The sequence below is a fragment of the Phaseolus vulgaris genome, chromosome 4 (genome assembly GCF_000499845.2).
Source record: "Phaseolus vulgaris cultivar G19833 chromosome 4, P. vulgaris v2.0, whole genome shotgun sequence".
Classification (NCBI taxonomy): domain Eukaryota; kingdom Viridiplantae; phylum Streptophyta; class Magnoliopsida; order Fabales; family Fabaceae; genus Phaseolus; species Phaseolus vulgaris.
This window is the reverse complement of record NC_023756.2, coordinates 3,799,162-3,824,553: the sequence shown is the minus strand read 5'-3', so window position 1 is coordinate 3,824,553 and position 25,392 is coordinate 3,799,162. Positions and strand designations below refer to the sequence as shown.

The window sequence follows — 25,392 nt, the reverse complement described above, 5'->3', positions numbered from 1 at the left end:
GTGTTGGCATGACCAAATATGGTAGGAAGATCACAATGTTTTATTTTCATTTGTATTTAACGGTTATTAATTGTAGTTTCGTTATATGTTTGTTTTAGATTTGGTCAATAATTTGGGTGTTGGATTCTACTCAGCTTATTTAGTTGCTCACAAGGTTATCGTCACCTCTAAGTATAATGACCTTGATCAATATATCTGGGAATCTCAACTCGATGGATCCTTAATTTTCACTAAGGACATTAATGCCCAAAAAATTCCAAGAGGAACCAAATTCACCCTCTTTCTCAAAGACGATCAGGTATCCGAATTAACCCATCCCCATTTTTTTTTGTTATTTCCTTATTTTAACTCCTTTTTTTCTTCATTAGTTGGAGTACTTAGAAGAGACCACCATCAAGAATCTCGTTAACAAATACTGCCAACACATTACCTATCCTATCTACATTTGGAGTGAGAACACCAAAGACAATTGGCAGCTCATTAACTCTTGGTTGCATAAGCAAGAGATGAAGAACAAATTTATGGATGGGAAGCTTGGGAATCACTTACCTGATGATCTCATAATCTCGATTCTCTTCAAACTTCCTTTGAAATCTCTCAAGAGGTTTGGAGGCCTCTACAAATCATGGGCTCTCTTGTTTGAAAACTCTCATTTCACAGACTTATTTCGTAAAAATATCACATCTAGTCATCATTCCTATTATGATGATACATCTCTCATTCTATGTCTCACTCAATATTTGAATGACCCCATTAATTATGAGTCCTCTTTGTTTTCACTTAATGGAAAAAGGTTTCAGAATATAGAAAAATTAAATTGGACAAATCCACTAGAGGATCACCCTTTTGAAAAAACTATATTTAGTTCTTCCAGTGTTAATGGAATTGTTTGCTTTTACCTAAATTATTATAACCAATCTACGTATTTATGGAATCCAGCTACAGGTGAAGTAAAGACCATTCCTCATAGTCCAATTGAGTATGGAACACTTCATGTCCAGGCTTGTATTACAAATGATGGCTTTGGTTATGATTGTGTAAGAGATGATTATAAGGTGATTAGAACTGTGAGTTTTGATAACACTTCGGTTCCTGACATGGAAGATCTGGGTTATCCTGAATGGGATTACACACCCATATGTGAGATCTATAGCCAAAGAAGTAACTCTTGGAGGAAAGTTGATATGGATTGTGCTTTTTGTTCAGAAGATGGAGGGAATCATTTGTACTTAGATGGAATGTGTCATTGGTTAAGTAGCTGGAGTTGTCCTCATAGTTTTGTGTTTCGATTTGATTTCACACATATTGATAACGAAATATACTTGATATCATTTGACGTGAGTAATGAGACATTTTGTGGAACCCTTGTGCCCATAGACATGCCCATAGATGATGATTTTCATATAAGTGGTATGGCCAGATTCTTGTTTGTCTTAAATGGGTATATTGCTATAATGTCAAATTATCCCGGTCGAACTACCTTTTACATATCAATTTTGGGTGAAGTTGGTAAGAAAGAATCATGGAAGAAACTCTACAGTTTTGATCCTTTACCTGGCATTGGAAAAGCTATTGGAGCAAGGAGTATGGGCAATATACTCTTCAAAAAAGCTGATGGTCAATTAGTTTGGTTTGACTTAAGTACCCACAAAATTACCAAGGTTGGTATCAAAGTACATCCTGGTATATTATTTCATATGGTAATTTATAGGGAAAGTTTTCTTCAAATTGAAGGAATGAACAGTTAATTATTTTTCTTGTTATAACCTAAGTGACTTATGACTTGTTTTAAAGGTTTCTCGTATATGTACAAATGGGTTGACAATTTCAAGTTATAATTAAGCATATGATAAATTATCAAATCCTTTGATAATTATAAATTTGTTTTGAACATTTTATCTCTTTTTTATACATTCTGATCTTCATTCTATTTCAACTTTAAAAATAATTGTTTACCTTTAAACATGTGTTATTATCTAAATGAAGAGAAATTATTTTATAGCTTCATCTAGGATAAGGGAACAAAATATATGGTTTATGAAGGATATATGTATGTCTTAGGATATATTAGTATAATAATCAATTACTTCTCTTACTTTTACTCCTATTGTAGTTAAGTTGAAACTAAAAAGAGTCGAGAACTGCTAAATTTTGAAGTATATTGTAATGGAATTTATTTTTACATGAGTTAGTGTACTCTGTAAATATATGTCAAGTATTTGATGATAAAAGTATAAAATTGTCATTGAGTTATTTTTTAATCTCATGTTGATTTATAAATATATGGTTTGAAGTTTGTGTTATATAAAATTCTTTAATTAAGTGAGAGAGTTCGTCCTTTATAAGATAGACATGAATTATCTATTTTTTTTTTATAAAAATTTTCATGTTAGGTATTACTATACAACTTGACATCTCATCTAGGCTGACACCTCAAGTAACAACAATCATTTGTCATCACATGAAAAAATATTATTAAAATAGAAAGAAAATACAAAAAAAAATATGGGGGAACTAGACCAAAACCCATATGTTAACAAAAACATACATAAGTAGATTATACCTATTCATAAGGAATTCTAAGAACTTACTAGATGGAAGCCTATTATACCAATGAAATGATTCTCTATGAATAAATCCTAAATTAGCCAACTTATCAGCACACGCATTCCTTTCACGAAAAATATGAGTAACCCCAAACCTGATTTTCCCACAATAAATAAGACAAGTATTTCATCGATTACGAAGCATCCACGGAACATTAGTCTTAGCATTAAATGCAGCACAAACCAAGACAGAATCACAATCAAGTCATACATTAGTCAGCCTCATCTTTTGAGCTTCCTTCGTAGCATGTATAACTCCATAAAACTCAACAACCATAGCAGTCTAAACTTCAAGAAACGCAGAAAAACACCAATAAACTCTCTCATACTCCCACGAAAAATACCTCCACAAGTAGCAAGACCAAAATATCCCCTAGCAGCTCCATCAGTGTTAATTTTAACCCCGTCTGGTGAAGGGAACTCTCATCTAACAGGAAGAGGACGAAGACCTTTACCAGTATGAGTATTAATACAAAAAAACTTAATCACGTCATATCAATTCTTCATTGACAATTTAGACGAATTTTCCACTAGACAAGTTAAATCTTTAATTACCGAAATAGCCCTAGAAACATCAATTTTATCCTGAAATCTAACATAATTCCACATACGTCATATCATCCAAATAGAAAAATTTAAAAAGTGAATTATCTATTTATTTAAATTAAATTTTTATTTTTAAATTTATAAAAGTTTTCATGTTCTATGATCAATTTTAATTGTCATGTGGATTTTTGTGTCCTTCTATAAAACCTAGAAAAAAAAAATACAAATAAACAATGTCTTTGTGAGAAAATAAGACATATAATTTAAATATTAAATATTATAATTTTTAATATTTAATTGAGTCTGTTTTCGTAATTTAAGTCAACATGTTTTCATAATAGAATTTAAATTGTAAATACTAATAAAATAATTCCACAATATACACATGTTTTCATAATATAATTAAACTTGTATTCATAAATACTAATAAATGACTTTGGAGTATCGACGTGAATGCACAAAATCAGATATGTTGGAATGAATGATGAGTCCAACAACAAGAGTTTTAGTCTAATGATAATTTCAAGAATAAAAAAAATTGGATCTGCAATACACAAAGTTGTTTCTTCTCCAACATGATAAAACAAACGTTGTTATAGCTAGAACTGAGTAGAATTTCAACCGAAACCAATAGGAATACATAACATTGTAAAAAAATAGAGTATCTATGGATTTTATCTTGTACCCTTTTTTTGTTTTCCTTTTAGCTTTTTTTTTTTTACCAATCTATAGTAAAGATAACTATAGATTGATAATTATTTGGAAATTTATTATAAATAAAAAGCATTTTTATAATAACAACTTAGACTTTCATCTTCTATTTCTATGGCAAAGAAGTTTGAATGTTATTTTAGTTTGAATGTTATTTTAGTTTTCTGAAAGTTAATTCCCTAATGTTGCATACTACAAAACCAAATTCCTAAATTAAGTGGTTAAAATGTTGGTAACAACTGATATAATTCAAGCATAAATATTTACATGCAAGATAATTTGAGCACAAACCTATCATGCCATCTTATACGTAAAGTAACTTTTGTCAATGTTCACACAGGCTTCAAATATAGGAGAGATGTCACTAGTGCAAAAAAAGACTTTCTATGAGGGTTTTACATGACTTTTTATGATGGTTTTGACGGCGATATAAATTCCGACGATATAAAAACTATGCACTTTCTATACCGGTTGAAAAATTGACATAGTAAGTTGACATACTATGACTGTTGTATAAACTTTCATAAAATGTGCAAAATATATGTCATAGCACTACAAGAAATTTGAAGAAAATCATCGGTCAAATTTGGACAAAAATGAGTGAAAACCGACACTAATTTTAAAGTTACCAATTTAATGTCCCTAAAATAGAGAACGTAAAATCATTGGAGACTAATACATTATCGTCGATCATGTACAGAGAACACAAATAGCATCGGCTTAGTCCATGTAACCTGCGCTTCTTGCGTCAGTCTAGTCCACACAATATGACTTTGTAATGTCAACCTAGCCTACACAAAATGAAATATTAATTTAATTAATATAATGTAGCATCCCTTTAGTCCACACATAAGTTAGAAGTAATAAAAATAGTAGCATGGGTTTAATCCACGCAAGATATTGACTTTTTTTACCTGTTGTGGCCATATTCGAGACCCAAAAATTACAAACCAAAAACCTATTGTTTGCACTACAAATTTGAACATGTTTGTCTAGATTGATTTTAAACCAAAATACAATTAAAAAACAATTTGAATTACAAGTTGAAATTGAATATAACACTTCAAAATTGACTAATACAAATAAGTTTATAACAACACCAGTATAACAAAACAAATTTATAACACATTCAATTGTTTTGAAGCTCTAATCCAAATTTCAATTTGAGATGAACATGCTATTGTAAAATCTACTAATAAATTTTAAGGTGAAGTTGAATGCAAGAACAACACAAGTTGAAAAGTCGCAAGTATTCTGGCAAGGTATAAAAGTTGAAGGCACAAAGAGAAGGAAAAGAGAAGCAAAACAATATACAAAAATAAATCAGAATGAGAAAATTAAAGACAAGACTAGCAGCGTATAAATTTCACACTAAAATATTATTATTATTAAAATTTGCAACACATAACAAGAGTTCTCATATAAAAAAACCCAAAAAATTGCAGCAAGTGATCCAAACCAAAATTCATTTAATCAAAAGTTATACACATAAACTTTCACACTAAAATATTATTATTATTAAACTCAAAGCCAATGAACTATAATGATGTAAGTTGAACATAAAAAAAAATGTTTACTAAGCCTATTTATATAACATATTAATATTTTTTAAAAGAAAAAAAAATCATTTAGTTTTTTTAAATTAGAACCCTTAAAATCTAACTTAAGAGGAAGCAAGTGATCAATAACTTTCATCTAAATGGCCTAATGGAGAATAAATTTTATAAGAGTAGGATTCTCATTGGCATAAGCTTGACTAGTGGCAGCTTGGATAAGCATCACTGCCATAAAAATGTTACTAACATTACCATCATTGTTCTTCTTTTTCAAGGATTCAAGTTTCCTTTTCTTGTATACACCTGATTTGAATATACATTAATGCTTATTTTATCGTATTGATTCTTAGAATTATTATAATAAGTTTTGATGAATAAAGTTGGACTTCTTGAATATTGATATGAATTGAAATTGTAAAGTGTATTATTTATGTACAATATTAAACAAAAGTGTACAGGTATTTATAACAATCAAATTGGAATGAAAAGAGAAACATTCTAATAACAGAAAATAACTAGCTTAAGATTTTAATTGTTTTAAGAATTAACAAACTAGCTCTAAATTTAGCTTATTCCAACACTCTTCCTTAAGCTAAATTCTACAATACATCTAACTCCTAACTACTCTCTTAGTTCTTCAAATCTGTCTAGTTTAAGTGGTTTGGTGAATATATCAGTCACTTTCTTTTTAGTGTTGCAATGCTTCACTTCTAGCTTTCCTTTTCCAACTTGTTCCCTTAAGAAATGGAACTTGGTCTCTATGTGTTTACTCCTCCCATGTGAGATTGAATTCTTTGCAAGGTTGATGGTTGATTGGTTGTCTACACAAAGTTGCATTGGCTTCACATGATCCAGCTTCAAATCATCAAGCATAGACTCAAGCCAAACACATTGACAATTTGCCTCTGTTGCAGCTATATACTCTGCCTCACAAGATGAGAGAGTAACTACAGTTTTCTTCTTAGAACACCAAGAAATTGGTGCTTTCAGATATTTGAAAAAATATCCATAGGTGCTCTTCCTTCCCACTTTATCACCACACCAATCTGAATCACTCCAAGCCTCCAAACAGTCTTCAAATTCATTCAAAGTAAGCCATACCCCGATGTCTCCTTAAGATACATCAATATGTGCTTTGTTGTTGTAATATGAAAGACTCTTGGATTACACATGAATCTGCTTATTAGTCCAATTGCATAGCTTATGTCAGGCCTACTGTTGCAGATGAACCTCAAACTTCCAACAATCTATTTAAACAAAGCATTCTCCTCCAAGGCTTCTGACAATTTTAAATTTCCAACAGCAAGTACCATATCTCCATTGCATTGATCCATACTGAATCTGTTGAGCACTTTATTAATGTATTTCCTTTGATGCATGATAATACCTTGATATGTGTATATGAATTACATTCCCAAAAAATAGCTAAGCATTCCCAAATCTATCATTTCAAAAGCAGCCTTCAATCTATTTTTGAACTGCTCAATCTCTGTCATTGAGCTCCCTATGATTAACAGATCATCTACATATAGACATACATAGATTAGGCTTAGACTTTGTGACTCTTTTACATACACTCCATATTCTATTGAGCACTTTGTGAAGCCTAGCTTGAGCATAAACGAATCTATCAGTTTATTCCACACTATAGGAGCTTGTTTGAGTCCATAGAGTGCTTTCTTGAGTTTGAACACTTTGTGCCTGGCATCCTTTGCTTCAAAACCTGGTGACTGAATCCTCTTCTAAAATGCCATTCAGGAATGCAGATTTAACATCCATTTGATAGATTTTCTAGTTTCTAGAACTGGTCACAATAATCACCAATCTAATGGTTTCCAATCTGGCCACTGATGCATAGACTTCAGTGTAGTCTATTCCATGTTTTTGTAGAAAACCCTTAGCAACTAATTTGACTTTATGCTTGGTTATGCTTCCATCAGACTTGAGTTTTTTCTTGAAAACCCATTTGACATCAATTGGTCTTTTTCCGTTTGGCAAAGCCACTAAATCCCACGTTTAATTTCTCTCTAGTGATTCCAGGTTTTCAATCATGGTACTCTTCCACTCTCTATCACCTATTGCCTTCTTCCAATTGATTGGCTCAATGTCAGCCACAAACGCTAAGTGAACCAACTCTCCTTCATCAGTGATCAAATTATCATTGTAAATTTCATGACCTGTTAATCTAGAAGAGGAAAATCTTTGCCTTTGTGATCTTCTAGATTTTGACTCAACTATATTTTCATGCTCTTCATCTTGCTGTTGCCCACTGTCTTCTAAAACACAATGAATCTGTTTTACATATTTGCTCCAATTCCAGGATGCATTCTCATCTACAACAACATCTATGCTTATGAGAATTTGTTGGTTTATTGGGTTTAAAAGCATGTATGCACCTGTTGGATGATATCCAATTAGGATAAGAGTTTCACTCTTATCTTCCAACTTCTTCCTCTTCTCATCTGGAATATGCCTATATCACAAAGAATCAAATATTTTCAAATGACTGACAGTTGGTTTAAGTCCAGACCAAATTTTTTCTGGTACAGTTGCCTCCAATTTTTTTGTAGGACACCTATTGAGAATATAGGCTACACTGGTGAAAGTCTTTCCCTAAAAGCTATGAGGCAACCCCTTTCCTTTGAGCATGCACCTTTCCATATCAAGCAAAGTTCTATTTCTTCTCTCTACAATTCCATTGTGTTGTGGAGTGTAAGGAGTTGTAACTTCATGTTCAATTCCTTTTGCAACACAAAATTCTTCTAGTTCTTTGAAATTGAATTCTCGACCTACATCAGTTCTAAAAATAGTAAAGGCATAGCCTGATTGCCTTTCAACCTTAGCACAAAATTTTACAAATCTTTCAAACATCTCACTTTTCTCCTTTAATAGGTAAATCCATATTTTTCTGGTGAATTCATCCACAAAAGTAAGAAAATACTTATTACCTCTAAGTGAATTGTTGTCTAAAGGGCCACATACATCTGAATATACAACCTCCAAAGGCTTCTTTGCTTTTTGCAATACATAGTTCTTGAAATTCTTTCTTGCTTGCTTTCCAAATAGGCATCCTTCACATGTCTTATGAGATAGGTTGATTGGTGACAGCCCTGTGACCATTTGTTTACTGCTTAGCCAGTTCAAACTCTTGAAATTCAAATGGTCGAATTTGTAGTTCCACAATAGATTTGTTTCCTATTATCCCCAATTGAAGATAATCATTGTGCAGTTGATATATTAAGGTTAGTCTTAAAATTCCTATTTTTAGGCAAAGGTGCCTTAAGAACTAACCTTGATTTTTGATCATAGATCTTGATGGAATTCTGCTCCATTGACATTTTGAATCTCTTTTCCAGTAATTGGGCTAAGCTGAGAAGATTATTCTTCATTGATGACATTTATAGAACATCATTCATGTAGCCAGCTCTTCCATCTTTACAAGTAAATCTGAACTTGTCAATTCCTTCAATAGAAATCATACTATTATCTGCAAACTTCTCATTATTTTTTACATTAGAATCAAAATCAATAATTCACTCCTTGTTGTCAATCATATGATTGGAATAACCTGTGTCTAAGTACCAACTTTAAGCATCTTCATCCTGATTTGTAGTGGCCATCAATAACACTTGATCTAAATCAAAATCTTCATCTTCTTGAGCTAAATGTGCTTCATCTTTCTTGGATAATTTTCCAGTGTTATTATTGTGATCAGCTCCCCAATATTCAAGTGCAAAAGAACCATACTTACCACAATTGTAACCCTGTAGTTTTCTTTTATCATGAAATTTCTTGGATTCATGATCTTGACTCCCTCTGCCAATAGCCAACTTCTTCCTTTGCACACTATTTTGACTCTGGGTCTCCATTGCTTGAACCAGGTCAGTCACTTGATTGATCTCCTCTTTCTCTTCCTTTCTTTTTCCAGTCATTTCTTCCTCTGCCAACAGTTTGAGCTTTTTTCTATCGTTTCATCACATCCTTTAAGTTTAAGCACGTTTTGTTTGAATAATCTTTGTGGTTATGCATATATGACAAAGAATAGAGTAATTTTTTAATCTGATTTACTGACAAACTTGGCGATTTTCAGCAGATACAAAACCATGCTTTGGTGAAATCCTACTTTGCCATGTTATGCTACTGTGTTGATGAAGTTGAAACTTTAAAAAGTTTTGCAAATTCCACCACATGAGCATTAGCCCTTTCCACGACTACCTATTTAGCACATATGTTTTGAAGTTCATTTTGATTTTATCCTTATAAAATATTTTACTTTGATTTAAATCTCTTCAAGATCTCAAGTCACTGTTTTTTGTGCCTGAAATTTATTTTAAGATAAATAAATGTTAGGAATCTATACATTTCTGAAGATAAGTTGAAACTATATACGTCATTTACAGAAATCTGATAACACTAGGGACTAAATAAAATTTTCTAAGAATGAAAACCAACGAATTTTGTGATTAGAGACTAAAATCAAAGTTGATAGTTTTACAAAAACTGAACATATTTAAGTTTTCTTTCACTATGAATGCTAGATCTCACAAATGAGGCTTAAACTCCACTCTTAATTCCAAGGTTATCAGACTTATGGAAGGTCGGTAAACTCAACTCGTAAACCTGACTCATTTATTACAACACAAGTTCCTGCACTCGTTACAAGCACAAATTATCAACTCCAACAATTTACAAAGAACACTAGAGACATCATGTTACAACAACAAGGACAATCAAATAAACCTGTTAGGAGGTCAAAGGGAAAACACATTCCCTTTTATAGAGATTTAGCCAAGGCCATAGGAATGTAGCTATGAACTATTCAGAAGTGGAGATCTGGGACCATCAGATCTCTCAGAGTACTTCTTTGGCATCAGAGCCGGATCATTGTATGCATTGGCCAACTCATCATAAAATTCAGACATATTATGCTGGTTCTGGTCTGCTCTGTCCTTCTTAATCAAACACTGCATGTGGGAAGATACCATTCATAAGAATACAGAATCGGAAATAGAAGGCATTAACTCAATAGAAAAACAGAATAAGCAGCAACAATGCCACTTTGAAGCAGAAAGAAATGCCAAAAAGTATATGAGCATGTTTTTCATAGTACAGTGCAAAAGCAAATGTTTCCAACAATGTTTTCATACTAACGGGATTTACCTAACATAAACTTGAGTTCACAACTAAATAGCAAAAAAAGATTTTTCCAAGAGAACTGAATTTCAACATGAGTCAGTAATCATCACAATCATGCAATGCAAATGTTTATTAGTGAGGTCACAAGTCTCTGAAATTAGCCTCTAGTAATGTCTCTTCAGGTACAATGCCATGTAATATATAATAATCACAACAATTTATGGCCAGTTGGAATGCATATATGTTACAGTATCATAATCGAGAATCAGATAAATTATCATTAATTATCAACCATTAACATACCTCTGCTGGATAATCCTTGAATATAGGGAAGAACCGTTTCTTGCAATACTCATTGAAGAGAAGTGTGAGAATTGGAAGAGGAAGAGTCAATATGGATGCAAGGGGAAGTTTCTTCAAACCAAAAATACCAATGCCTATTATATGCATCAGTACCAAAGAAAAAATTGTGGAGTTGTGCACTGTAGGCCAAAACTCTCCTCCAGTCTCAAACTTTGGCACATAAACTTTCAACAGCTGTCACCAAAAGATATTTTAGACATCACTACGGTTACGTATGAAAAAAAATATATACATTTGTTCATAACACCATGAAGTCCTGCTTCAAAGTTTGAACTGTAAATGGCCATCAACTGACCTTTTTACACCTCTAAAGTCATATCCATCAAAGAGTACTACAAATAAAATTAAATTGTTTTAATTTCATGGATGAAACTATAAGCACCAGATGGCAATATGATCACCAAATTTTCCGGTCTAGCACGGGTAGGAAAGTTGTAAATAAAGCGGTTGGTTAAAGCACACTGAACTAAGAACACTATCCGTTGGGAAGTCCCACCTGCCCCAACTCTTGGTGCAGTTTATATATCTATTGGGAAACATCACTTAGTGCCAATTTGTTTTAAGTTGAAATCTGACACTGTCCATAAAGTCATATCGATAAAAGAGTACTACAGATAAAATTAAGTTGTTTTAATTTTATGGACAAAACTATAAGCACCAGATGGCAATATGATCACCAAATTCAGAACTGAGAACACTATCTGCTGGGAAGTCCCACTTGCCTCAACTCTTAGAGTGCAATTTGGAAACTTCACTAAACGTTAATTTGCTTTAAGATGAAATCTAACACTTTCCATAAAATTATTTTCCGCAACAATACTACTATTAGTTAATAGAATCTATACTAAACCAATATTGATTGTGAAAGATAAATTAACCATTTATTTAATTATGCAATCAGTCATGTACAATGATCTATTTAAACTTTCCCCATCACCCCTTTCCAAGAGTAGAAAAAACAATTGAGTACTGCAGGGGAGCATTTATGACAAACGTATTAACAGATCAATCATTACTATACCTTTTGTGTTCTTTTTTCATTTTTAAGTGGGGTATTCCAAGCACGTATTCTCACAAACAGGTAATTGGATTTCCATTCATCTTAGAAATACATTATATAAATGCATATTATAGCATCAAAAGAGGAACAGAAATGCATGTACTCTGAAGGGTAAAGAAGCAATTTGCAGACCTGGTTGCGGAAAATGATGTATCCCATACAAAAGTAGATCAAGAGAAATGGCAATATCAAAGGAGCGAGGATGAAGTATGTCACACCAAGAAGACCAAAGAGACGAACCCTGGGAATTTCACTATGGTAAGGTATTGAAGGGGGATCAAAATCATCATCACTATTTCTACCAAAAGTTCTGCTCATAAAATTGGAAATAAGTGTAGTCAATTGAAACAGTTCTGATGCTATAGTGGTCCATCCAGAAGTTACAACATATGCTATGAAGAAGGATGCCTGCACCAAATATATAAAATATTAAAAAATTAACTTCATCATAATTGAGTGAGCATTGATTATAATTGATCATTCTTAACAAGAGAATATTTTCTCTCTTTCATAAGTTTCTCTTAACAACAAGGAAGCTCGTCTCACTGCTTTATCAGCTTTATAAATACTATGTTAATGAACTATACAAGATATAATCAGGTACGAAAGACAAATCATCTCAACAATAGCAGATCAACCCCAAAAGGTCAGAGCATCTGAAGTTTTCCCAAAGCATATCAACAATTAAAGAACACTTTGACATCTAAATATGAAAGTATTCCCTAAACATGCTCTTCCTCTAGCCATCAAATTCTATCAGCATCTACAGTCTTGTGTTTCCGACTCCTTTACTGTTGTTACTCTTCACAGTAACACTTTTTCTAGGTTGTGCATCACTCTATTAGTCTACATGCTCACTGGTCTCTAAATGGCTGAGGGGTGCCTTATTCAAGTCTTGTTTGTGAATCTCATGGATTGTGGAGTCCTTTACGTTATAAGTTGTATTATTTTGGTAAGTGTTTGTTTCTATCAAGCTAAGGTTTGAATATTATACTGTATCAAGTGTCATTAGGTTGGGGCTTTTACTGTACTTGAACATGACCAATTATTACTAAAGACAGGGTTATAGGGTCAAACAATCAGTTTAAGTATCTCAATTATTCAGTCTTCTTAGTGAAATAAATTACTTATTTCCATTTCCATCTAATCCCTAAAACTTCAGCATCACTGGATTCCTCCATTTTTAAAAACCCTATGAAAACCTGCTTTACAAAAGTATCAAAATTCCAGGAAAACCAGATTAAGCAGCCAGAGATAATAAAACTACATGGTTCATATAAACCACACATTTGCATTTCTTAGAAAAAAGGGCAGGTCTCAACCTTATGATGAAAATTATTTATCTGCAATACCTTACCATAGGATCGGTATCCTATATGATTCATGCAGAAATTAAATGAAACACCATTTATAAAGCTACGCTTTTGGGTATAGGCAAATATAAAAACATAAAATAAAATTAAGAAACAAAACTACTGATAACTCAATCTCCCTTCATATAATATTGGATAACTTTGTGAAGTTCATGGGGGATACAATAACTATTCTCACCTGAGATGGTACAGCTTCCGCTAGTATCCTGGGAATGTTTTTTGGCTCAAGAAAGACATTCACTCGATAGAGAGCTGACCCTGATAGTACATTTGCAAAGAAAATGTTCCAGACAGTAAACCATAATACTTTAGTGCATGCACTCTTTTGTATTTGACTCCATGAAATGTATCCTTGCATGGAAGAAAGCATAATCATAATAGGTGGAACAAATGACAGAAACAGCTGAAGAATCAAACTGGGAAGGTATCCTGTTATAACTTGGCTCACAACTGACCTGAAAACAAATATTGGGAAACTTCAGTTGAAAAACATTGAAATTGTAAATGCTAAAAAAACAATACTCTTTCACACAAACACATAGTAAACTGTTCAAGAAAAGAAAAGAAAATCATGCATTCCTAGAAAACTATATGATGCAGGTTTGTGCACATATATTGGCTATTGAGAATTTCTAAACATGATTATAGGATAAAGAATGAAAGAAAAGATAAATGAGACAATTATCAAGGTAAGAATCTACGCAAGGTAGTATGAATAATTTGGTGAAGTTTGATTTACTTTGCAAGAATAGGAATAACAAGGTTTGAAGTCATCAACCAATGTCATAAAGGAGATAACTTATCAATAGTCATTTTAATGAAAAACTTAATCTGTTAAATGCAAGCTTAACATTCTCAAATTAATCAAATCAAACAAAGGAAGCATGTAATTCTTCCCTTTTCTCCTTTTTTTCCTTTCAACTCTAACCAGTCAAATTCCTCCAAATCTTATATCACTTTGCTTCAAACAAACAAGTAATACATATAATGTCATTAAATGTATAATTCCTAGTTTCAAACTCTGATGTTATCCTCGAACTGAAGTCTTCTCTTTAAGAATAAATTTGAGAAGAATTTCCTAGAAGACAAAGTTGAAGAGTATAAATGTGTTAAAAATACAATAAAAATCCTTCCATGCAAAAATATTGTTTGAAAAGTGGCACAGGCTAGTGTTTCCTAGGATAGCTTATTCTTGGGTAGAATAGGAATAAGGTGGTGTGCCAAACACACCTAGGTGGGAATTCAAGTCCTACATTGCAAATAAGGCTTGGATGCTCATAGCCAAGACCTTATAAAGGAACCAATATGAGCTTTGTATATCACCTGAGATAAATCACATTGAGTGTGTTTAAGAAGAGTCATTGTGCCTTCTTTTGAATGAGTTTCATCTTAGGTGTGTAATATCCCAAGTGGCTTCTCTTCTTTCTTATCAAAGAGAAGCAGTTGAACCACCACAAATGCACCAAGACCACATCCAAGAAGTAATTCTACTATCTTGTGTGTGTCTTTGTTAGGATCCAATTACAAGAATAGAGAGTCCCACATTAGAGGCGTAATTCTAGTGTGGAGCTTACAATGCCTGGGGCTCTCAAAGTACAATGGCTAGCTTTTGTGGTGTTGTCCACCTATCAGTCTATTGAGTACATTACTTTTATGCTGAAAATAATAAAAAGATAACCTCTACAGTAATCTATAATTTTGTAATCTATAAAAGCTGAAGCACAGATTGTGGCATTTGTCATTGCACTAACACCTCCTAATAAGAAAGGTCATAGGCAGGGGGGTCGCCAAAATCTCCCCAGTCCTAGTTAATGAAGTTGATTTGGGACTTGGGTTTTTACCAAATATGTTGCTTAACATCACCAAAAGATAGCAATCTTTTCTGAACTATAATAGTAGATGTTTATGCTTAATATTTGACTGAGGATTGTAAATCATAGTATATGATTATTCAAAGGAAACCAGCTGTCAGCCAGCATGCATCTAATTCATTTCTCAGTCTGGAAAAGCGGAGAAGGAACAGATAGCTACTAAATGGAGATTGTTTAGAATGCAAAAATACAAAAATTAATTCAAGATAATAGGCCCGAGAAAATAAAAGAAACACCGGCAACTAAAATCTAACTAGCCCTTCTTCATAACAAACAACTGATATAATCAACCAGAGATGAAAGATGAAAATATGTTAGCATATTTAAAATAAGAATGCAAACTATGAGATAAAATAACAAAACGAGGTGATGAAAACATAAGTCTGGTTAAAATTACAAAGGAATTCAGTAAGTAACTATATTCTAAATAGTGAAGAGTGAAATCCAAATTTCAAAAGCTGGAAACACCTGCTTTATATTACAAAATCATCAAATGAAATATAACCAGATATTTCATGAGATAGAAAAGGAACTGCATGCAAGTGTACTATATTATATTATATTATATTATGACTCCAATGCATGTGCTTATAGAGAAAGATATATTAAGGTAAGATTCCCCACTTACAGTCTTAGTATGCCTTTCAAAAAGGGGAACCACGTCTCCAATTGATCAAGATGGGTAAGACCTTGTACTATTGCAACTGGGATCAAAAACAGAACTGTAATAGAAGTACATGCAACCAAAACTACCACCTTGCTGATCCATCTTTTGAGAAATGACACGGTAAAGAAAGACCAATAAACATCATGAGGCTCAGGAGCTTTCTCAGTAACCCATTCCGTCGGATTGACACTTTCTTGAATGTGTAAAGCTATTGCAGCACCAAATCGTGTCTTAAATGAGACAAAGGCAGCTTGAACTTCCTTTGAGTTAAAAATGGTTACAGAATAGGGGTATGTATTAGACCTCATTAAAAGAACCATAAAAACATAAGTATTAACAAATAATATCTATTGTAGGAACTAGTGTTGTACTGTTGTTGTTAACATACTCGTTATTACATTAGTTAATCTAATAATATCCTTGTTTATGTTTGGTGTTGAGTAATAAATAGGCATACTATATTCTTTTATCTAACAAAACAAAAATGTTTTCTAGTTCAGCACATAGTTAATGGTTGACAATTCTTTAAACAATTTCATTTGAGTTTCTTTCCCTTGCATATTTTCTTTCTGCAATCTCATTTGGCTTCCTGTCACCTTGTATTGTCATTATTAACCAGATTGTCATAATGAACAAAACCAAGTCTTAGTATAACAATTTAGTTTAAATATGCTGTGAGAGCCAATTTTCTTTAATGCAAACGATAAAGCATTTTGGTTTGTTACTAGACAGCTTACAACCCAAACCAGACATTATTTTCTCAAAAATCCAGTAATGTAGGTTATTAATGCCTGAACAAGACAGTTACCTTTGCTTCTAATGAGGACTGTTCCATTCTCACATTATCTTCAACATCACCCAATCTCCTTTCATAGTGATCTACAATATCAACTTTACGGCCAAAAATTCCCAAACAGCCATCGCGCCTGTGCCTTTGAGGAGCATCATTTTTTTGTTTCAGATTGGTAAGCTTTTTGTACAGTTTATCTGCATCATTCTTCAAAGAACAAACTTTAATAGTCAAAAAGGTGAAAGTACTATTAGAAGAAAGAACTGACTTTAGTTACAAGAAAAATAAATTCGGAAGTTCAACTTCAACACTCATGAAGAAACATAATGCCTAAGTCAAACACAAATGCATCATCATTCCCCTCCCTCCCTCATAAAAGAGAGGCTATTTACTGGAAGTAAAAAAACAGTGGGGCAAAACAACACAAGGAAAAGGAACATGTTCTCTAGTCTCCATCATTTCAATAGAAATTGAAAATTTTTAAGCATAGGGCACATGTCTAATCTCAACAACATTGGAAAGAACATTATTTTATCTTTTCAAGAAACCTTTCAACTTCAAAGCTTAAGCTGTTATCTAATATATCAATAATTGCTTTTAGTCTGCAACAATTATTTTTTGATATTCGGTATGAAAAACATTAGATTGAAGGTAGTTATGCAAAGCATTAAGGATAATATTTCATTAAGACAGATTTTTCGCATATGCACTACAATACAATACAAAACAAGTAGGATTGTACCCAAAAAAAATGTGAAGTTGAAAGTATTATAAATTTGTAGTCTTGGACAATGAATTCATGAAATATTATTTATTCTAACATGATAACAAGATACAACAATTTACGGAATATCGCGCTATTATTTACTCAAACATGATGCTTTGGAATTTGCTCTCCTAGCAGGTATGTTGGAGAAAAAGACCAATGTTTATAGGATAGGCTATTTTTACTGGACTCTGGGATTCAGCTCATGGATTCTCTTTCTCAGGGAATTTCTTTGTCCAGGATTGGCTTTGCTCTCACAAGCGGCTGGTCTTTTTCACTGATCCCCTCCATTATAATTCTTCTCTCTTAATGAATTCTTCTTTAACAGGGTAAAATATTAATGTTTCACACCAGACATGCAAGTTTGGAAGATATATTCTTCCTTTCAAACTGAGGCATTACATGACAGTGACTTACAATGAAAGGTAAACAACAATAGAGAAAAAAAAAGATTGAATCAGTTCGAGCTCTAGAAAAACACTTACGACAAGACTTTGAAGTTTGCTGTTTCGGCGGATAACAGAATGTGAGAGATATGTGGAAGGGTGATACTCCAGGAAAAATTGCTCAACAGTATCATGACATGTACTTCCAGGTGGAACAGGAATACCACGGACTAATAAGGTAAACTGCTGAGGCTTAGGCTTTGATGAATAGAAATAAGCAATTCTTTTGGATGAAAGGTACAAATACTCCTGCATATGGAATTAAGATTAAACATGAAATTGTATCCCTATTTTATAAAAGAAAAGGAAAAATAAAAAGGTAACTTGAACAATAAAACTTACACAAAAAAGAAGATAGCAAACAATTCCAGTGAAAATATATGCAGCAGAAAAGTGGACCCATAACCTGGATAAAGGCCAAATGAACATGTAAATTTTTTGCTTTAAATGACTAAATAAACCTGCATATTTTGGTGAAGAAATGGATTATTTAAAAACCCCAACTTAACAAAGTAAATGTATGACAAAGAAAGTTCTGGCTTCTTAATCTAGTCAAAGCTTCATGTCCCATTCATGGTAGACAATGGAAAGATCTAATGAAGATTTGAACTCAAGAGAATGATGTTATCTATTAAAAATATAAACCACAAATACTGAACAAGATGTCAACTCAAGAGAATATCCAACAATCCAAAGTCATCAAATAAGACAATTTTATAGAATATATAGAAATCACCACCCCTAGGCAGGCCATTTAACATACAGAATGTTATACTATATTTCTTTACTTGGAGAATTCAAAATGAACATAGCAACCAAAAATTATGCATGAGATTACATAAATCCCAACAGTTTTGAAATGCCTGGTTAAGATAGGAGCCTTGACAGGCTATTTCATTTGATGCATAAATAACTAAACTTTCACTTTCAGTCCCAGCTACTAGCTATTGGGGTAAAAAGGAACAAATTGGAAAAAAGGGACAAAAAAGAGAAATAAACTGTATTTAGTTTAGAATGTTTTGTTTCCCATAAACATCATGCGGGTCAATAAGATTTATTGCATAAATTTTGATTTTTACAAACTTTAAAGATAGGGTTTACACAATGAACAATCTCTTCCATGAAGTTTGTGTAGGTAATAATACATAATGGCTGAGTTCAATCTATATAGTAGTTACAATGTTCATAATAGTTTGAGGGAAAAATATTTCAAAACCAATTCCTCACTATTTTTTGTGGGCACAGGAAATCCAGTTCCATGACAGTCTGAAGATAAGTCTCAAATGAGGGCATACTTGGATTTAATCGACTTAAAGATGACAAAACCATAAGGTCAATGCCAACAATTCACAAAAAACTAACTGCTCTCACATGAAAATGGGTCAACAATTAGAGAAAATGAAATGAAACCAACTTAAGAATTACGAACCAATATTTTATTCATGTATTGCTCTGCATCATGAATAACTAATTCCTAAAAGTTAAGACCATCTTGATCCATTACATTCACCTGTTTGAACCATTATTAACATTAGAAATACTGAACGAGTCAAGCGACTTGTGTTGAAAATCTGAATCATCAGTAAGTTGACTCCCGGCATAATTAATTGGAAGAAGAACAAACATGCCAATACTTCCACCAACAGCAAATACTTTCAAACTGTACAATACCATAAAAAGAGGGAAAAGCATTAGCGAAGAAACAAATAAAAAGTTCTTCAAATAAACAGAACAAGGTGGCAGAAAATAGAAAGACTTGCACATATTTTACAGCAATTCAGGAATTGTAATGAACAAACGTTTGGCTCCAAAATAAGATAAAAATTAGCTGTCCCTTAAAGTAGTTGGTTTCATATGAATGTGTATCACCTCGAAAACATCACAATTTCCTTTTAGTTAGACATTCAATTCAAGTATACAAACAGCAAAACTTGGTGTCAATCAGGTGAAAAACAATTAAGATAATTGAATTGAATATACAGCAGTGTAAACCAATAATAGTATAATATAGAAAATCCTCTTGTGATGAAAAAAACATCTATGCTCATTTACATATACATAAATATATATATATATATAAATTTAAGCCTAACATAGATCATTGACACATGTAATGCAGGAATTTCCATCTAAATGATTAAAACCTCAAAAGCCTAAGTTATCTAGTAGATTTTAGTTTGATAAGAAATGTCATGATATATCTCCAAACATAGAGACAATCAAACAGTTTGTCACCTAAAGATAAATATGCGCATAAAGACAAAAGCATCTAGGCCTGAAGATGATAAAAACTCTTCCTCAGAAGGCTCCCATGCCTGCTTCACCCAACCAGCAGTAGGTAACAATCTTTCCAAGTTAAAATGACCACCCTCTTTAACTTTTCCTTCAGCAACTAGGCGTGGTGCGTAGACAGTGATATTACCAGGCTGCTTTCTCAATATGGAATATAGGGTGAAAAATAACAAACAGAGGCCAAGATTAATTCCCACAGAAGTTAAAAGGGCAGAAAGAATCATTGTTGAAACTTTGTTCAAAACCAGCAGATTGACTTTTACACCCAATAACACCACTGTACGCTAGAAGAAATCAAACAAATTGGATCCGTTCATGGTTGAACCTGCAAGAATAATACCATAAATAGTTGGAACAGAATCAACATAAAGTTCTTCAGTAACTAGTGTGTATATGATGTGAAAAATGCAAACTATTTGACAATTTGGAAATCCAACATAGCAACTAACCAACAATCATATAGAAAGGCCACTACTTCAGCTCCAGCATAAGGTAAAAATGACAACAAAGGAATCCTACAAAATAGGAGAGTTTATAAGCATGAAATAATTGAAAATTCCTCAATTTTATAAAAAGTCAACTCTCAAGTACACTACTTTACTTGGTTGGATTAAAGCTAGGTGATGGATTCTTGCATAAAGTTTGTGAAGAAATGTGGGTTGATATATCTCTTCCTCAGGTTTCAGGTGGTCTATATTGTATTTCCTCTAAACAGCAAACTTCGAACGTATATTTTATACTTCACGGGTTCATTCATGTGCTCCTCAAATCTTAATGATGGAGAAGTTTAACTCCAGGTTCTTTGCTTGTTTCATTTATCTGATGAATTTCATTATCAATGGGTAGAAGGGTTTTGGCCCAGTGTTACTTTTGGTAATTGAAAATTTCTCCCTTTTTCAATCATCCTTGAAAGGAAAGAGATTCACAAACCCCTCCTCATTCTAAGACCTATTGCATATTTGTAAGTAGCTTCTCCTTCCTGCTGTTATATTATCTGTTTTAGTAAATTTAAAACAGAATGCAAACTAGTTTTGTAGTACCCACTATATTGAAACATTTGAAGCAAACTATCCAAACATTTTTGCAAGTCTTGAGATTGTCCAGCAAACACTGAATAAAATTGTTCAGTAAAGAAGTTTAGGGAAAAGCAGAACCGAGGTTTGGCACAATGATAAAGTCATTTCCTTTATATGACTTAGAAATCATGGGTTCATATCCTGGAAAGTATCCCTGCTAGTAGGGATAAAGCTGTAAACTTCTACTTCAGGTAAGACCCTCTCATTCATTTTAAGTTTTAGGAAAAGCAACAGGGACAGGTCTAGCAGCAATGTCCTTGTTACCTGCTAATTCGTATATTTTGTTGGATTTATCAGAAGACTTTTGGGCTAATTTTGGATTCAAAGAAAGAGACAACATAGAATAACATTAGTTTCCATTTTATGAGTCATTTAAGATAGGATGAAGTGGAATAACAGTGAAGGGTTTGAGCAGTTTGCATCAGGTCCTAGGTTTCAAACCTTGTTGTCACCATTGTACAACTAAAAAAAAGTGGAATAGAGTCTAACAAAATGTATTCCCCTTCATCCAACACCTCTACTTTCTTCCCAAGTAGTTCAGATTCCAGTGAATGCAATTTCAGGATGCATGAGTTTCAATTTCAAAAGGTAAAATATCTTCATTTCTAAGGGTACCAAGCACAATCCAGCATCATTCTTAAGTGTAAAAGGTAAAAACAAGAACAACCCAGAAACGGTATTGCTTTCAGAATTCAAAATGGAGCATGCAAATCTGCCAATTCTAAGTCTATATTATCAAACAAATATCATATGCATAGACCTAAGTAAGGAAAAAAATAGAGAACTATAGAGCTAGAGAAAGAGAGAAAGAGAACCTGGTGATGAAGCAAAAGAGAGAAACGTGTGCAGTGAGGTGATGGTAAAGACAGAAGTAGGAAAGTAATAGGAAAAGACACTGAACTCAACAATGTGTTTCGTGTCACTCTTTGATCCAAAGCCAACTTACACGTGCACCCACCATGTTTCATTCTTTATGTTTGCTTATCTTTCTCTCTTTCCACCATGTAACATGTTATGGTTTTCAACTCAAGAAACTAATTAATGCTTGCATGTGAAAAAATTTATTTGTTTAATTGTTATGATTCTTGCTATGTTAGTAATTAAATTTTATTTTTTTTAATACCACAATAATTAAATTTAGAATTTCTTTAAGGCAGTGTTTGGTTCTAGTGATCCACTTAATACGCAGATTGACAAACGAGTACGTTTGATTGTTGGTTGTGTGGACGAACTAGTAAGTAGGGTGAGTTTCTTGTTCCTCTCTATATAATTTAATAAAATAAAATTATAATATTAACAAAATATATAGTTATATAAAATAAAAAATATCTTTTTCATCAAATTCATCATATTTAAAAAAAAGTTATATGGAATAAATTCTTCAAACTCCTATTTATTAACGATATTAGTGAAATTGTTATATACCAAAAGAAAAATTAAGATCGTTTAACGTTTGTTAATATTAAAAATTGCAAAATTAATTCATTAAATTTAATATTTCTTTGATTATTCCATGTATAATAAAAAATAAGAACAAAATAGTAATAATAGTTTTTCTACATATACTTCTCTTTGTTTCATTTAATTATAAGACGTGTTCTAATTGCAATATTTTTTCCTTTTCTTTCTTTGTACTTGATGTGATTCCAATAGCCACATAGAACAAGATTCTTGACACTTTGAGGAATCACCTTGAGCTGGAAAATGTAGAGGCACTTTCTTAGAAGTTGGATCATGGTTCTAAGATCAAGAACTCACCAATAACAAGTACCAAATCCCAAACTCATTTGGATGAACCAAATATTGTCAAATTGAATCAACAAAGGAATAGAAACTAGATTAACCGAACAGAATTAAGATACTAAACAAAAGAACCAAACAGAATTTAAAAACAAAACAGAATATAGGTGCTGAAAATAGAAAAAACCGAAAGCTAGACAACTCAAAAACACAAGGTAACATGAACAATTGAAGAAGAAGAAAGGAAGGAGAAGAGAATGCTCATGAAGATGGAGGAATGGTTGGATGATCACGCCACTAGAAGAATGGATGCTCCTAGATGAGTGTGGAAGCCGCCACTTGGGGAAACCATGGTCCTTCAAGATAAGACTAGAGAAGAAGCTCAAAGCTCTCCAAATGCTCACTCCAATTTTGAGTATAGTTTCTTTAGATAAAATTCAAATCTGAATTTTACAAAGGAAGCACCTCTATTTATAGCCTAAGGTGCTGAAAAATAGGTGGGAAATTTCAAATAAACTCATTTGAAATTCCCACCAAAAACAAGTCACATGGGAGGTGTGACCTTTTTCTACTATGACACCTCCCAAAAACTACACCTACACCACTCTCCTAACTCACATGGGTAATGTGACTTTATTTTACATTTTCACACTCCTTTATTTAATAACCACACCTCCTAAAAACTATACAAGAGTATTTCAAAACTTGGCCTTGTCCCTCATGGGATGGACTTGGGCTCTTTGGGCTTTGGCCTTCTTGGGCTTGGGCTTGGGCTTTGGGCTTGGGCCTCATCTTTATTTTATGTCTTCTTTTAATTTTGAGAAGACTAGAAGGAAGAACTTCAAATGTGAGGGTGGATGTCCTCTTCCTCCATTAATAAAAGCCTCCTTTATTTGATTCTCATCATACTCCTCGAGTTGGAGAGAATTCGTCCACGAATTCTGAATCCCTGCATATAACAAAGTCAGTTTAGTTTTACAATTAAAAGTGGAAGAAAAATGTAAACATGACTTAGCATTTGTAAATAATGGGATTTCAGAAAAGGAGGTTCTATAAATCGACCAAGTTGGAAAAATTTGTTTGGGAATGATGTGATGTTTTGGAAAAAGACCTCTTAAATGGTGACAACCATTAGGAGGTATGAACAAATCATCCCTAACATTTTTTAACCAAGATGGTGGTAAAATAGGAACCTTGGGTAATGAAAAAGATAAGGAAGGAAAACACCTTGGAGGTGAAAGGATAAGACCCATGTCAACTTGGCCTTCTTTTTCTTTTTCTTGTTTACTTGTGGTAGGTGGGTGAGTTAGGTCTTGTTTTACCTTGTTGATCTTTAAGATTTGCTTTTGTGGACAATGAAGAGCTATGTGCCCAAAACCTAAACATTTAAAACATTTCATATTTGAAGTTTTGGTAGGTGACTTAGGAGTAGAAAGATTTGTAGTAGAAACTTTGTTTGGAAACATGGTTTGTTTGGAAAAATTGGAAGGAGAAATTTTGTTTGCATCCTTCCTAGAAGAGTTGTAGAAATCATCATCATGAGTATTTTTGAAAGTTTTGTTCAAAAGATATGATTCTACCTTGATGGCTTTGCGAAACACGCTCTTTAAAGAAGAATATTCTTTTAATTCTACAAAATCTCTAATATCTCTTTTCAAACCACGTACAAACCATTTAATCTTTGACTCTTCATTAGCATGCATATTCATTTTAGTCAAAGTTGTTTCAAAATCTTTAAAGTATTCATCTACCATCCTATGTCCTTGAGGAAGCCTTTGGAACTTCAACAAGTGTTCCTTCCTAGAAGGAGGAACAAACCTCGCGCGCATACACTCTTTCAAAGCATTCCAAGAAACCACGGGAGGTTTCTTGCGATATATAATGTCCATTACAATTTTATGCCACCATTCTTTGGCATAGCCCAAAAAGGATAAAGAAACTAATCTAAGTTTTTGGTCATCTTGGACCTTATACACATGAAAATAATGGTCAACCTTAGTCTCCCATTCTAAATACACATTAGGATCACTATCACCATTAAAACTAGGGACTTTTTTACAAGCAATGTTGAACACTTGGTGATATCTTTGGTCACGGTTATAGCTCTCTTCATGAGAATGATGGTGATGCCTCCTTCTTCTATGTTCTTCTTCACCAAGGACTGAAGCTTTGGAAGGAGAATGCTGTTTGTAAGATGCACCACTTGAATAGCCAGCCATTTTGCAAATAAAAAAACAGCAAACACACAAAAACAGCAAACAAGTTAAGAAACAAAATTAGCGAAAACAGTGAGCTTGGCAATGAAACTGCCGAAGTGAAATGAGGCTGAAAAAAGAGATCACTCTCAAAGAAATAATGTTCTTGCACCAATCTGATCTTGAGGCCTTGGAATC

The 25,392-nt window shown here is 32.9% G+C and overlaps 1 protein-coding gene across 2 annotated transcripts; it reads right to left on the bottom strand.

Annotated features, from left to right (window-relative positions):
• Window positions 1-9,960: 9,960 nt before the first annotated feature.
• On the bottom strand, window positions 9,961-22,295 carry LOC137836929 (CSC1-like protein HYP1). Of its 2 annotated transcripts, XM_068645724.1 has the most exons (12): window positions 22,075-22,295; window positions 20,633-20,698; window positions 20,127-20,508; window positions 19,402-19,551; window positions 18,234-18,297; window positions 17,931-18,140; window positions 16,698-16,886; window positions 15,851-16,149; window positions 13,530-13,806; window positions 12,111-12,386; window positions 10,859-11,092; window positions 9,961-10,383 (listed from the first exon to the last, which is right to left on the bottom strand). In XM_068645724.1, the coding sequence occupies exons 3-12, from the start codon at window positions 20,405-20,407 to the stop codon at window positions 10,228-10,230; spliced, it is 2,136 nt and encodes a 711-aa protein (XP_068501825.1). In that variant the 5' UTR covers window positions 20,408-20,508; window positions 20,633-20,698; window positions 22,075-22,295; the 3' UTR covers window positions 9,961-10,227. The 2 variants fall into 2 exon arrangements, with proteins under 2 accessions (XP_068501825.1, XP_068501827.1); XM_068645726.1 differs by lacking the exon at window positions 20,633-20,698 and having other exon boundaries at window positions 22,075-22,265.
• Between the last annotated feature and the right edge of the window lie 3,097 nt (window positions 22,296-25,392).

Bases quoted from the DNA above. Each gene is read 5' to 3' on its own strand.
- LOC137836929 (XM_068645724.1), bottom strand. From the start codon at position 20,407: ATGATTCTTTCTGCCCTTTTAACTTCTGTGGGAATTAATCTTGGCCTC. The intron at 19,552-20,126 runs GTGACAAACTGT...GGTATTGTACAG, and splicing joins ATGCGCATATTTATCTTTAG to TTTGAAAGTATTTGCTGTTG. The intron at 16,887-17,930 runs GTAAGTGTTTTT...TGTTCTTTGAAG, and splicing joins GCAAACTTCAAAGTCTTGTC to AATGATGCAGATAAACTGTA.